The sequence below is a fragment of the Oryzias latipes genome, chromosome 4 (assembly GCF_053564925.1).
Source record: "Oryzias latipes strain Hd-rR chromosome 4, Olatipes_Hd-rR_3.1".
Classification (NCBI taxonomy): domain Eukaryota; kingdom Metazoa; phylum Chordata; class Actinopteri; order Beloniformes; family Adrianichthyidae; genus Oryzias; species Oryzias latipes.
The window spans coordinates 35332937-35346579 of record NC_136240.1 but is presented as its reverse complement, the minus strand read 5'-3'; the positions used below and the strand labels follow the sequence as shown (position 1 = coordinate 35346579).

Sequence of the window (13643 nt, the reverse complement as noted above, 5' to 3'; positions counted from 1 at the left end):
TGTTATGTAGAATTTTTTTGTGAATTTCTTTAACTTTGTTATTTATACAAAATGTATCTGGCAGTAGCCAAGCTTTTTGAAATTTTCCAGGTGTCTCTGCATTGATGCTCACTAGATTGGTGAACAGGGACCACAATGCATTGCTTTTGAGTGATTTTTTTCATGTAGAAAGAAAGTAACTTTCATTTATCTTTTTGTAAACCATCCATGTTTTCATGTCTCAATGTTTATGTTTATTAGGTTTTTACTTTGGGAAATCACATTTGCCCTTGTTTTTAAATCCAGGCCACTACTTTTTTTTTTTGGGACAACTTTATTGCACAATGTGGAAGTCATACAGTACAAAATGCAATTTTACAAAATGAAATTTCAATATTCCTGGGTGGCATATATATAACATGCATTTCACACAAAAACTTTCAAGGCTCTGCAGCTTTCATATAAACGGACTGCTTTTTGATTAAGGCTTTTAAAGAAAGTACAGAGATGCATTTTAGTTCGATTAATATGGGGAAAAAGATAGGTGAGAATTTGCATTTATGAATATAAAATTTGCCACATATAATAAGATTAGTTATGAGCTTTTTTTAATTTGAGTCCACATTTTTTATTATGAAAGCCAAAAATTATATGTTCAAATTTCAGAGTGAAGTTGAGGTGAAAATGTTTTTTGATGAATTGTAAACATTTTTTCCAAAAAAGTCTTCTTTCAGTCTAAAAAAGATGGTTAATTGTTTCTTTGCAAAATGTAAAGTTAAGGTCAATTATTTTAACGTGTCTTAGCATGAATTGATCGGTGTGTACATTTTGGGAATTATTTTCAAAGAAACTTTCATTTTATTATTTATCATAAATGTTTGGGTCCCTTCAGCCTTTTCACCAAATACTGTCGGGAACAAAACATCTCCAGTGGTTTTTGGTACAGACATGATGAAACAAGGCATTTTCCTGTGGTGTCAGAGGGCATTTCTTCATTCCTAACATATTTCTCTAGAAACAGCATCAAACACGAGTCACAACCTGAATGTAGAATTGAATTCAGTGCCTCAATAAAAACCCATTCGTGTCAAAAAGCTGACCCACCAGGAGATTTTTTCTCTCAAAGCAAAGTGGAAAAAACAAAGATTTGTTCTTAGATCAAATGGATTTGTTGTTCCAAATACAAAAGTTATGGGGAGTTGTATGAAAGTCCCATTCTTCCTAATTGGGTTTTTTTTTTTTTTTTTTTACAACTTTATTGAACAAAGCATAAGCATACAAAATCCAGCATCAAAGATTCAGAAAGAGCATCAGCAGTGATAGTCAATGTCATCAATCCAAACTTATTGAATCATTTCAAGAAGAAAAAAATAATAATAATAAAATAATCAGAAATATATCCAAAATAGAATATGCTGATAGAAAAATAAATTATCTTAAAATATATAAAAGGGGATTACAAAATAATGATAATAATAATATTTATAATACAAAGTTTTCTTAGAGGAGGGGATTACCTATCAAACAAAAAAGCACAAATTATTTCAGTGTTACTTGCTTTGGGTGTATTAATTTTTTTTATATATTCATAAAACTGGAGCATCTCGAACTTAAATATGGTGAAGTTGGGAGTTGTTTTTTTAATTCTGCACTTATGAATGTAAAATTTGGAAAGGAGAAGTAACAAATTAATACTTTTTTCTACTTTTTTATCATCCGAATTAAAATATGCAACTATTTGTTTCAAATTTAAAGCAACGTTACAGTTAAATTTGCTGTTTACAAAGCATTCTAATTGGTTCCAAAATTCAAGGGAAAGTTTACAAAAGTAGAAAAGATGAAGAACTGATTCAGGGAAATCAATACAAAAACTACAATTATTTTCTATATTTGAGAATTTGGATATAAACATATTTGTGGGGTAAATGTTATGTAGAATTTTTTTGTGTATTTCTTTAACTTTGTTATTTATACAAAATGTATCTGGCAATAACCAAGCTTTTTTCCAATTTATATCATTTAAAAGGTTGTTCCAAAATATTTCTCCTTTTGGTGTGATATGTCTTTTTTCACTTAAGGTATTCCGAATATATTTATTGTTGCATTTTTTATTGAGAATATCAATGCCATTAATCATTAAAGGAGAGTCAATTTTAGAGGCGTCTTGATATTTAAGGTGAGAGGTCATTAGCTGAATTAATCCTGAGGGGAGAGCTTTCATTACACCATTAAATTCTTTGCTGGTTACTGGAAAACACATTTTATTTAGAAATCTGCCATAATCCAAAATCGTACCATTCTCGTCAAAAAGATCCGAAACATAAATTATTTTTTTGTCAATCCAGTTTTGTTTAAACAAAGATTTATTTTGTATTGTTATGTCTTCATTGTTCCAAATTGTACTTTTGTGTGGTGAGAAATTGTGATTATAACATAACTTCCAAGCAAGAAGAGCCTGCTGATAAAAATTTGAGAGATTGACAGGAATCTTTTTGATATTATAGTTACATTTTAATAGAAATTGAAGGCCACCAATTTTATTAAAAATATTGAAGGGGATGAAATACCAAATTGAATTTGAGTGTTGAAGGCATTTTTTAATCCAGTTAATTTTAAATGTATAATTCAAATCAGAAAAATGTATGAGTTCAAACCCTCCTTTACATGAGGGGGCATAAAGTTGTTCTTTCTGGAGATAGTGACGTCTATTTTTCCATGTAAAGTTAACTAAGAGGTTATTTATTTCTTTGGAAGTTGAATCAGGAACAAATAAAGATAAGGCAGGATAAACTACTCTTGAGATCCCTTCTGCTTTAGTCAAGAGGATCCTGCCAAAAATAGATAGATCTCGTTGAAGCCACATATTCATAACATCCTGCATTTTTTTAATTCTCAAGGAGAAGTTTTGCTTTTGTCTAGATTTAATGTCTTTAGTTATACTAATACCTAAATATGTAACTACATCTTTAATTGGGATACTATGAATTTTTTCATATTTTACGTTTTTAATACTTAATATTTCACATTTTCCTAAATTAAGGTGTAATCCGGAAGCATTTGAAAAGGAGTTAATTGTGCTTATAGCAAGGTCAACTTGGTTTCTGTCTTTTAAGAATAATGCAGTATCATCTGCTAGTTGTGTTATTTTGATTTCTTTCTGAAATATAGATAAACCTAATAAGTTTGGACAATTTTTAATTCTTAATGAAAGTAGTTCTGCAACAATTAAAAAGAAAAATGGAGAAATTGGACATCCTTGGCGTACTGATCTATTTATGGAGAATCTTTGGGATGTATTAGGATAAAGAAGAATAGAGCTGCTAATGTCTTTATAAAACATTTTAGCGATAGAAATGAAATTTTCCCCAAAGCCAAATAATTTCAGTGCATTATAGAGAGACGGTTTAGCTCGTGCTGGTTTGCGGCGCCTGCCGTCCGTGAAACCAGGGTTCGACTCCGGGCTGCTCCCTGTTCCCTTCTCTACCTCTGCCGGTTCCAAGCCCGGTTTGAGAAGGTTGCGTCAGGAAGGGCATCCGGCGTAAAACATTGCCAAATCTACCATGCGACTCGTTCGCTGTGGCGACCCCTGATGGGAGAAGCCGAAAGTGGAAGAAGATAGAGAAAGGGATTTTCTACAGTGTCGAAGGCTTTGTAAAAGTCTAAAAAAAGAATGAGTGCTTCAGAATCAATGTGTTCTGAATAGTCTAATAAATCCAAAATTAACCTTATATTATTGCTAATATGTCGATTTTTCATTCTTCCTAATTGGTTTTGGCGGTTTTGAGACGCAGGTGACGTCAGAAGGAGGAGAGCCTCCCAGCCAATCAGGAGGCGCCGCTCATCATTTCATCCTGTTTGTGTGGTGAAGGTAGAGCAGAGGTTCGTTCTGCCGTGACGGGCGGACCGGTTCGTCTGTCTGCGAGCTTTCCGAGGCGGAATCCACAGAAAGGAAGGACCGGAAGATTCAAGAAAGAGCTTTTTTTATCCCTGTTTTGTTTCTGCAACAGGCGTAGCCCTGTTCGGTATTCCTCGGTCAGTCAGGTGACTAGCTTTTCCTCAATCTGTGTACTGCTCACTACCGGATAGTATCCGGATACTCAGTGAGGCAAACGTGAACGTTTTTATGTAATCAGCCCAGCTTCATCGTGTGACCGATTACATTGTTGTCATTTTTTTAAACTGGGCTGTTTTTGTTCCTGAGATTCACATTCATCCGGTTTGCTTCCGTAGATGGAGAACGGGACCGACAATATCCTCCGGTCTCGCAACGGAGCCATCCCCCAAATGCCGGGCTCGGACCGGGGACCTGATCCCGGAAATGAGCAGCAAAGCAACGGAGGAAGCCACATCCTCAGCAACGGTGAGCAGTCTGACCGGATTCAGGAAACTGCGGACGGTCAGTCACAGCTTCAGTCTGTTTCTGCATGTTTACTTCATTTAAATGGATTTATTTATCACAGCCAAACTACGACATTCATTCAAATTCTGTTGTTGAGTTTGGTTTCCAATAATTCCCCTTCTTAAACAAATACACTTTGGTTTATAATGAACTGAATGATGATGCAGTTTTTATTTAAGGGCCTATATCACTCAAAATTTTTTTTTTTTAAGTGTATAATCATGTAAATTTCTCTCAAAAAACAACTCCAACGTGGTATTTTGATCCATTCACACCTATTTGAGTATTCCTCTAAAAACCTGAGCACCAGCCCCTCCCAATCCACGAAAATAAGCGGTCCCTCACTTTGTGACGTCACAAAGTGAGGGACCGCCCCTTCCAGGAAGAGTCTGCACTGCCAGCCCCGCCCCCAGGCTAACGCACACACCCACTTTCTCTGTGGAGCTAGCTAAACGTTCTTATTTTACATGAAGAATACGAACAAAAGTTGGGATTTTGTTTGTTTTGGTGGGAGAAACGCTGACGAGGTTGAATCTGAGGTGACGTCCTGAAATGGGCGTCACCCACAAGGAGGGAAAGGCGGAGCCTTGGAGACACAGTTGTCTTACTTCCGGGTAGGAAAATGAGCTGCGAAAATAACTATTTCATTAAAAATCATTCTTCAGTGTGCCAAAGGTAATATCTTATCATATACATGGATATAGTTTAATCTGAAAGGCTTAGTATTGGCCCTATAGAGTCCCACTCTGTCAATTTGCATTTCTAACATGTTCTTGTAGCATTTTTCTCATGGTGAAGGTCATGTATAAAGAAAATCAAGCTTAAAACCACATTTCTGTCTGTATAGTATTCTGTATAGTATTCTTTTCATTCAAATCATGGTAAACTAGTAGCAGAAGGGCAACATCTTGAAGTTGTTACAAACCACCATCAGCGGGCCACAAGCTCCCGGCTCTGCTCCATTCCGATGCATCCGCTAACCCAGAGGTGGGCACTGAGGGCCGCAGTCCTGCATGTTTCCCAACACACCCTGCTCTGGCATGTTCTGATTGGCTGGACACACCTGAACCAGGTAATCAGCCATGAGTAGGGCAAGAGTATCTGGAAATCATGCAGACACACCGGCCCTCGAGGCCTGGAATTGCCCACCCCTGCGGCTAACCGATCCGTGTAGGTCTTTGCTTTCCTCGCTCAAACTGGCATCTGGCTCAAAACTGTACGGCTTCAATGTTGTTCGCCCGTTTGGTTGCATCAGCAGTGTTAGGTTGGGGCTGTAAGCTAGCGTGAGAGAGCGTAAACAAGGGGATGATGGGAAGGCTTACTCCACGCCAACGCCATTCTGTCATCTTTTGAGATGGGTGCAGTTCTGCTGCTGTCCTTAAAAAAAACAAGACTTTGCCCTTCAAGATTTGGGTGGAGTTCTGCTTTTTATTTGAAAGGAGTCCACTTCTAAAGATCAGGCAGCTGTCAGGACTAAATGACTCGTATTGAACTTTAACCACTGAAGACCAAACTTCCCAGAACTTTGACAAATCTGTTTTATTGCCTGATCATTTTAAAATGTTGATAACTGTTTGAAAGTCTGCTGGCCTGCTAAGCTGCACCTGTTGGCTGCAGATAGGAAGTGTAGGAGCCATATTGAATCTTTACCTGTAGGCGGCGCTGTTTTAATAGAATTTATCATAAAAACAAACAAGTTGATGAGGTGTGTTTTTGCAGGAAGGACACGTTTTCAACCGCAGTTGAAAGGAAAAACTTTCCTTTCTGTTCGTCGTATTGGAAAACAAACGTTAATTCCAGACGTTTAGCAAGTTGAGTGACGTTCACTGATGTGGACCAGGTTTTCTGGGATTCTGACTCCGTTATTGATGGGAAAGCTGTGTTGTCACATTAAAGTAAATGTACTTTATGTGCTGTTGTCCTCACAGGGATCATTGAAGCAGACGGTGTCATCAGCAAAAAGATGCAACTAAAGAGGAAGGCAGAGGTTAGTGAATTAGCCACATGGTTAAGTTGATGACGAGTTTGCTTTAAAGTTGAAAAAGACGTCGCATTTTTGGTACTTTTGAGCAGAAATCAACCAAAAAGGACTGTGGCAAACAAAAACAAGGATTCGGTTCTTAGAGACAGAGAGTTCATAAATATGCAACAAACATAAAAGATGTCACCAAAGACATATTCTTGTACACACACTCAGATGTTAATAGGTTTCACTAGTTATTTGATATTTTAACAGTAACCTCCTGTGTTGTTTGGTTTTTACAGTATTTCAGATCTTTTTGTTCCAAAAACAGACGGACATCTCCATTTTCTTATTGTTCTTACTCTACGCGTTTTAAACATTAAATACCTCTGTAATTATTATGTTCCTCTTATTTATTTATTTTTAATGACAGCAAGGCAATAAAAAAACATTCCTACACACACAATATGCTTTTAAAAATGGCAGAATGACCTAAATTAAGGACAGAAAATGCTTAATTTGGTGGAAAAAAACAAGATTTTGGAAAACCAACGTACCACAGCATGTGACTGTGAAACAGACGTCATTTTTGAAATTGTTCTCACGACCCTTTTTGCTCTAATAACCGTAACTTTTGCTGCTCGGTTGTTCTACAAAGATGCTTTTCAGACTTGCTAACAGGCAAGTGGGTCATAATGAGGATTAGCTCAGCAGTTTAAACCATGTGTGTGTTTAGAAATGAAAGGACTTGTGACTTTTTTTTGTCTCTGATGAAGCAAATTTGCAGATTTTGGGGTCAAATGTAAATAAGGCAGTGGACATGTTTCTTTCTTAACACAAGTGTACGTTTGTTTGAAGAAAAATAGATTTTATGTTTGACTAAAACAGATTTATCTTTATCTGTCCATTTAAACAGACAGAGGTTTGAAGCGTGTAATGTTGTTTAAGAGTTTCAGCGCTAAAGATCGTCCTGAAGTGAGATTTAATGTACTAAACTGAAATACGAGACGGACAATTTCACTTTAGCCTTTCCAGTTATTATACATATATTTTTTTATGCAACATGTTTATGAATCAAAACTGTCCTCCTGATTAAATACAAATCTGAAAAATGCTGCTGCATGAATAAAATTCCAAAATTATCTTCTGCTTTTCTAGAATATTGGTATATTCTAGAATTATTTCTAGAATATACCAAAACAACGTTCTGTCCGTACACAGCATCTTTAAATTTCTCATCATCTTATGGGTTGAATACAATAAAGCTGAATGCTATAAATCCTTCAGTCATTGTTTTCCTGTTTCTCTTTCTTTATTCTGATATCTTCATCCATTTTTTCCCTGCTTATCTCCTATTGTTCATCTATTTCAACCATTCAACTATTCAAATGTTCAGATCTTTCAGTTTTTTCCTGCTATGACTTTTGGTCCTTCAAATCCTTGAACTTTTCTAGGATTTCCAGGATTTCTGTCTCCATTGAAACGCATGGGGAATCCTTGGAGCAGAAGCTCGCTGGTTCGATACCCGGCTCTGGCATTTCTTATTGTGCTGTTTTTCACTTTATTGAAGGTCAACTTTTATCATTTGTTTATAAAAAAAATTTGTGCCAGTTATTACCCTTTAAGTTTCATTTTCATTCAGTGATATAGCATTCAATCCTGTAGTTTCCTCTGGAAAAGCAGCTCCTCCTAGTTTCCACGAATTTTCTATGTTATAATTTTTATTTTCCTTGTGTTCCTCATTTGCACAAACGTTTTTGGTTTTCAGCACCTGAAGAATGACCTTCTGCGTCAGTTTGACAGCCAGGTCAGCGACTTGGTGGATCATCTTCTAGAGGAGTCGTCCAGCCTGGAGCGTTCCTCTGTGCCTGCAGCCTTCTCCCCCCCCATGTCGGATAGGGAGAGGGCCAAGCTCGGGTACACCTGAACACAGAAAATACTCCTCCAGCTCCATTTTTTTCTGACCACGTTTGTAATATTCCCCCCCCCACGGTTGTGTCCTGCAGTCACTTTCGCCCTCCTCACGGGGAGGGCAAGCATTTCACAAACAGGAGGTCTCTTCTTGAGTAAGTTGGTGCATCAAACATTTCTCTGTGCTCCGGAGGTCGTTCATTCATTCTGCTGCTCAAACGTTCCTCCGTTCTTCTGCAGTGAGCTTTTTGAAGTGGACCACATCAGGACCATCTACCACATGTTCATCGCGCTGCTCATCCTCTTCATCCTCAGCACACTTGTGGTAGATTTTATTGATGAAGGCAGGTAATATGAAGCTACCTTGAGTTTCCTTTTGTGTCCAGGTGCACAGTGGCTGACCTTATCAGAAAAGACACAGAAACTTGTGGTCTTTTGTCTCAGGTTGGTGCTGGACTTTGACCTGCTGGTTTATGCGTTTGGCCAGTTCCCTCTAGTGGTGTGCACGTGGATGTGCATGTTCCTGTCTGTGTTTCTGGTGCCCTACACCCTGTTCCACCTGTGGGCTCAGAGCCAGTCGGGCTCCTATGGCCACCCCAGGGTGTCCAGTCTGCTGTTGGGTTCTGCGTTCCTGCTGTATCAAGTTCTGGGTCTGGGACTGCTTCCTGCGTATGTCGTTGTGACCAACAGCTTACCGCCGGCATCCTGCTTCATCATCATTATTGAACAGGTGAGTGAAACGGGAGGCAGGTTTTTTATTGCGTTAAAGTCCCCACTTCAGTGGTCTTTTTAGCCAAATGTAAAAAAAAAAACTCAATTTCTGTTCAAACTGGTGTGGGCGGGACCACTGGTGTGGGCGGGACCACTGGTGTGGCACACCCCCAACCCGGTTCCCTTCGCCGTTGCTGGGAGCTCATGCCCCCCCCCCCAGTGTTTTTTCTACATTACAAATCTCGCATTTTCTATACTATAGAGCGCAACCTCGATAGTCTGATTTTGAAGTTATGTCATATGGGAGACACGAGTGGGAGGTGAGTCCATCCATCAGTCAGACTTTACTAACCGATAATCATAATTATAATTCTAGAACTCATATCCTGGTTAGAAGATTCACAATATCATACGGCCTGTTACTCCAAACGCAGTCCGACAATGTTACACATTTGTCGCTTTAGCGTATTTACTATAACACCTTTGAAACTTATTAAAAAAATAGACTGTGTAGCTCTCTGACATCAGTAAGCACAACCAAAGTGAATCCATAACCCTTGTGTTATCTTGTGGGGTCTAGATGACCCCCCCCCTTCCATTGACGTGTTCTCCCTACCATGACAAAGGTGGATAAAGGTGCAAAGGTTTAATGTAATCCATGGACACCAGTGAAGATCACAATTCATTGAAGAAAAAAACAACATTAAAAAAAAACCATAAATTAATTTTTCTTTTTTTCATTTCTGGTTTCAGGTTCGTTTAATGATGAAAGCGCATTCGTTTGTCAGGGAGAACGTTCCAAAAGTCCTCTCCTGGGCAAAGGATAAGACAAGTGTGTAACTCTTGATTCAGAACCATTTTGCCTGTTTAATCATTCAGAATTCCAGTTTTGGCATTTATCTTCTAAATTGCCATCAGGTCCTGGTCCAGCCGTCCCTCAGGTCTCTCAGTACCTCTACTTCCTGTTTGCCCCGACTCTTATCTACAGAGACAAATATCCAAGGTTCTCTCCGGTCACAGCGTCTCTGTCATTCATTTACTAAACTGACAACGTTTTTTTCCTGTCAATCCGGTAAACCTTGTCTCCATTCAGGAACCCTGTTACAAGATGGAGCTATGTGGCCTCCAACTTTCTTCAGGTACGCTGCCGTGTTTTCCCTGCACAGCATGAGGTTTATCGGATGTGTTTAACCCCCTCCCCTCCGTCCTCAGGTCCTGGGCTGCCTCTGTTATGCCTACTACGTGTTCGTGCGGCTGTGCATCCCGCAGTTCCGCAGCATCAGTCTGCAGTTTTTGGATCTGAGGGCGATGGTCCTCTGTGTCTTCAACTCCATCCTGCCAGGTAGAGCTTACGTGACGCCCCAGCAGCTGTAGGTCATGCTTCATGTTTGAGTTTTTTTCTTCTTATTATTATTTTTTTGTGTTTCCTTTTAGGAGTTTTGGTTCTCCTGCTGGCATTTTTTGCTTTCCTGCACTGCTGGCTCAATGCTTTTGCAGAGATGCTTCGCTTTGCAGACAGAATGTTTTACAAGGTCCTGCTCTCCCTTTGACTAAGAACATGTTTAAGGAGGTGTTTAAGGTGGTAATCGACACTTAAAACGGCTTTGCTCTGATTCAGGACTGGTGGAATTCAACCTCTTTTGCAAATTACTATCGAACTTGGAACGTGGTGGTGCACGACTGGCTGTATTACTACGTCTACAGAGATTTCCTGTTGGTGAGTCTTTTCTTAACCCATAGAGGTCAAACGTTTAATCTGCAATCAAATGTTTTTATCTGGATTTATAGGAAGTTTGTCATTTTAAAGTTTAGAATAAAACTTTAACAGAAATACAACATTTCCCAACACATTCCTGGCAGGTGTAAAGTTTATTTCTCTAAGTTTGTCAGTCATTTCTTTGCCAATATTAACTTGTAGATTTTTGACACGTTTGTTTGATGTCCAAATAAAATACTGTGTAGTAAATTATACTTATATATTCTTATACAAAAAACATGTAAGTATCTAGAACTGTTTTAATTCACTCGTAAGGAAAATTCTTATTCAATTCTTCATAGGTTTTTTTTTTAATGCATCAATTTTGTTTTTCAGTTTATTAATGATTTTTTTGAGTTCAGAATTTAATTTACATTTGTGTTCTGTAACTAAAAATAAAAAACATTTGGCATATTTTAATTTATTATGAAACCATCACAGTTTTCTTCTGTTTCACTAAATGATTTGAAGCCTGGAGGACCTGAAACCGGATCAATGTTTCTCAGATTTTAGTCATTGTTTTCTGTTTCTTTTCTTTTTTCTTCTTCTTTGGCTGCCATCAATTGCTGCTACTAAAAATATCAAACAACAAAACTTGTCAAATTAACTTTAGACGCCCAGAATAAAACGTGTTCTTGCGTTCTCCAGGGTCAAAAGCAAAACTAAATCAATTTCATTTTAAATGTATGCTTTTATTCTCTCATTAAAAATAAAACATAAATGTCAAATTTAGGGAAATCTTATCTATTTGAGTTATGGTGTCAACATTTTCATCAATATGTTTTCACTTTCATTTAAAAAAGTAAAGAAAGTAGAAATTGACCTTTTTTTCTCTTTATTACATATAAAACTGCAAACTAAGGACAGTTAAACTGCAGATTAAAATGTTAATTTGATGGGTAAAAAGACTTCCAACAATATGTTGTTGAGTTAAAGTGAGTCCTTTTATAAAAAGGTAAAAAATGATTTCTTTTAAAAATATCTGATATTTTTTGTGAATTGCCTGAAGATTTTCTTTTTAATTCCTACATGAGATTTCAACTTGAAACTGTTTATTATTTGGCGTTTCAGATTTCTCAGAAGCGTTTCAGACTAGCCGCCATGCTCTTCGTCTTCACCATCTCCGCCGTGGTCCATGAGTACATTCTAGCCGTGTGCTTCGGCTTCTTTTACCCCGTGCTCTTCTGCCTCTTCATGTGTTTTGGAAGTAAGAAGAATGACTGAAGGAATCGGGCATCACTGCCTCTCAGCCACAAAACTCCTGAATCTTTGTCTTTCTGTCTCCATTTCATTCCCAGTGATGTTCAACTTCATCCTGCATGACCGACGGAAAGGCCCCATCTGGAACGTCATCATGTGGACGGCTCTGTTCCTGGGTCAGGGCGTGATCATCTGTCTGTACTCCCAGGAGTGGTACGCTCAGAGATACTGTCCTGTGAAGGAGGTAACAACATGACTTGTTCAGAAGTACTTGCTAGCGGAAGGAAAGACGCATCCTGACGTGAGGACGTTTCTGTTTCAGCCGTCTTTTCTGGAGTGGGTTACTCCTCGGTCCTGGAGCTGTCAAACGGGCTTAAGGACAGACTGAAGAGTTTTGACTCGACTGGGATTATAGTAAGACGTAGTGCTAGTCCTGATCACTGGAGGGTTTCTGTTAATTTAAATATTTATGGTTTTTTCTTGTCTTTGCACTAAAGTTGGAAGTCTGTAAGAATGTATGGCAAAGCTTCTGCTGAAATGCCAAAAACAGCACCGTCACTGATGCCTTATGTGTTTGTCAGACATCACAAAGAAGTACCTGTAAGCACCTTCTTCCATGTACTTATGTACTGTTTGTATTTTTTAAGTTGTCTCTTTGAGTAGATCGACTGTGAAAACCCTCTTTGTGCCAACAAGATCGCGGCAATATTGACTCACGGCAGCTGAACGCAGACAGAATTGGCTTTTTGCAATCACTCTTTGGTGGTTTACACATGTAGACTGAAACATTTACTTTTAGTGCCAAAAAAAGAGGGGTTAACACGTGTGTCCAGCTGTTTGAACCTAATAAGCAAGAGGTGCCACACCTGCTGTCTTTGTCTCGGGATTTCTGGGTAATTTGTTGGTAACCTTAGTAATCAAATCAGGACTTTAACACTGAAGTCGGTGAACCCAAATGTAGGGCTGCTGGCTGTGCTGTTTCAATCTGAATTGGTGATTCTCTATGAACTAAATGTGTTTTGGAAGCACATGTCAGCAGATGTTAGCTGCTATGTGAAATCACTGAAATAAGTACAACTGTGAGATTTAAAGGCTGCCAGAATGTTCCAACAAACACGGTGATGCTTCAGCAGCCAGGGCTACCATATTTTCTGCTGTCGTCCTATTTCATACCGGTTTGCTGTGTGGTATTGAAGAAGATTATATTTTCTATGGAAAGTCATTGCACATTTTAAAAAAAAATGTTGCATTTCAGGGATTTTTCTGATGCTCTTTAAAACGTTGATTCTATGTGTGCTATAATGACCACAAGGTGGCGCTATAGCAGCACCTCGAATGTAGTGAAGATTCATTTTGAGTGACGTTTCCCCACATGACAAAACTTTGTATTATGAACTCAAACTAACACTTTTAAACATGTAAAGACATTTTTGACATCATTTGGATACTTTTGTCAGATGAGTGTCTCTTTTTGTTCACAATAATATCAAATTGTAAAGAATCTGTTGACTAAAAATTTGATTTTTGATTGATTTTCTGTTACTTTTCCATTTAATTTATTTTGTTATATATGTTGTAACGCCTCTTTTCTGTGTCTTTACATAAATGATTGTTCTCTGTCAAAGTAATAATTGCTGGAATAAAAGTCTATTCCCTTATCTTTGTTATTGTATGCCAGGATTACTAGATGAACACATTAATCTGATGCATAATGATAAATTGTT

General features: G+C 38.1%; 1 protein-coding gene across 4 annotated transcripts; it reads left to right on the top strand.

Annotated features, from left to right (window-relative positions):
• Positions 1-3776: 3776 nt before the first annotated feature.
• On the top strand, positions 3777-13577 carry soat1 (sterol O-acyltransferase 1). Of its 4 annotated transcripts, none has more exons than XM_011474565.4 (16): positions 3777-4020; positions 4210-4375; positions 6307-6365; positions 8110-8258; positions 8348-8407; positions 8493-8600; positions 8697-8982; positions 9717-9795; positions 9882-9966; positions 10057-10102; positions 10176-10305; positions 10398-10495; positions 10582-10680; positions 11791-11926; positions 12018-12163; positions 12242-13577. In XM_011474565.4, exons 2-16 carry the CDS (start codon positions 4210-4212, stop codon positions 12305-12307), a joined length of 1713 nt encoding a protein of 570 aa, XP_011472867.1. In that variant the 5' UTR covers positions 3777-4020; the 3' UTR covers positions 12308-13577. The 4 variants fall into 4 exon arrangements, with proteins under 4 accessions (XP_011472867.1, XP_020558426.1, XP_011472868.1 ...); XM_020702767.3 differs by having other exon boundaries at positions 3789-3928; positions 4210-4339; XM_011474566.4 differs by having other exon boundaries at positions 3789-3928.
• Positions 13578-13643: the final 66 nt, after the last annotated feature.

Coding starts and splice junctions, on each gene's coding strand:
- soat1 (XM_011474565.4), top strand. CDS start 4,210: ATGGAGAACGGGACCGACAATATCCTCCGGTCTCGCAACGGAGCCATC. Junction 10,306..10,397: donor CTTCAACTCCATCCTGCCAG/GTAGAGCTTACG, acceptor GTTTCCTTTTAG/GAGTTTTGGTTCTCCTGCTG. Junction 10,681..11,790: donor TCTACAGAGATTTCCTGTTG/GTGAGTCTTTTC, acceptor TTGGCGTTTCAG/ATTTCTCAGAAGCGTTTCAG.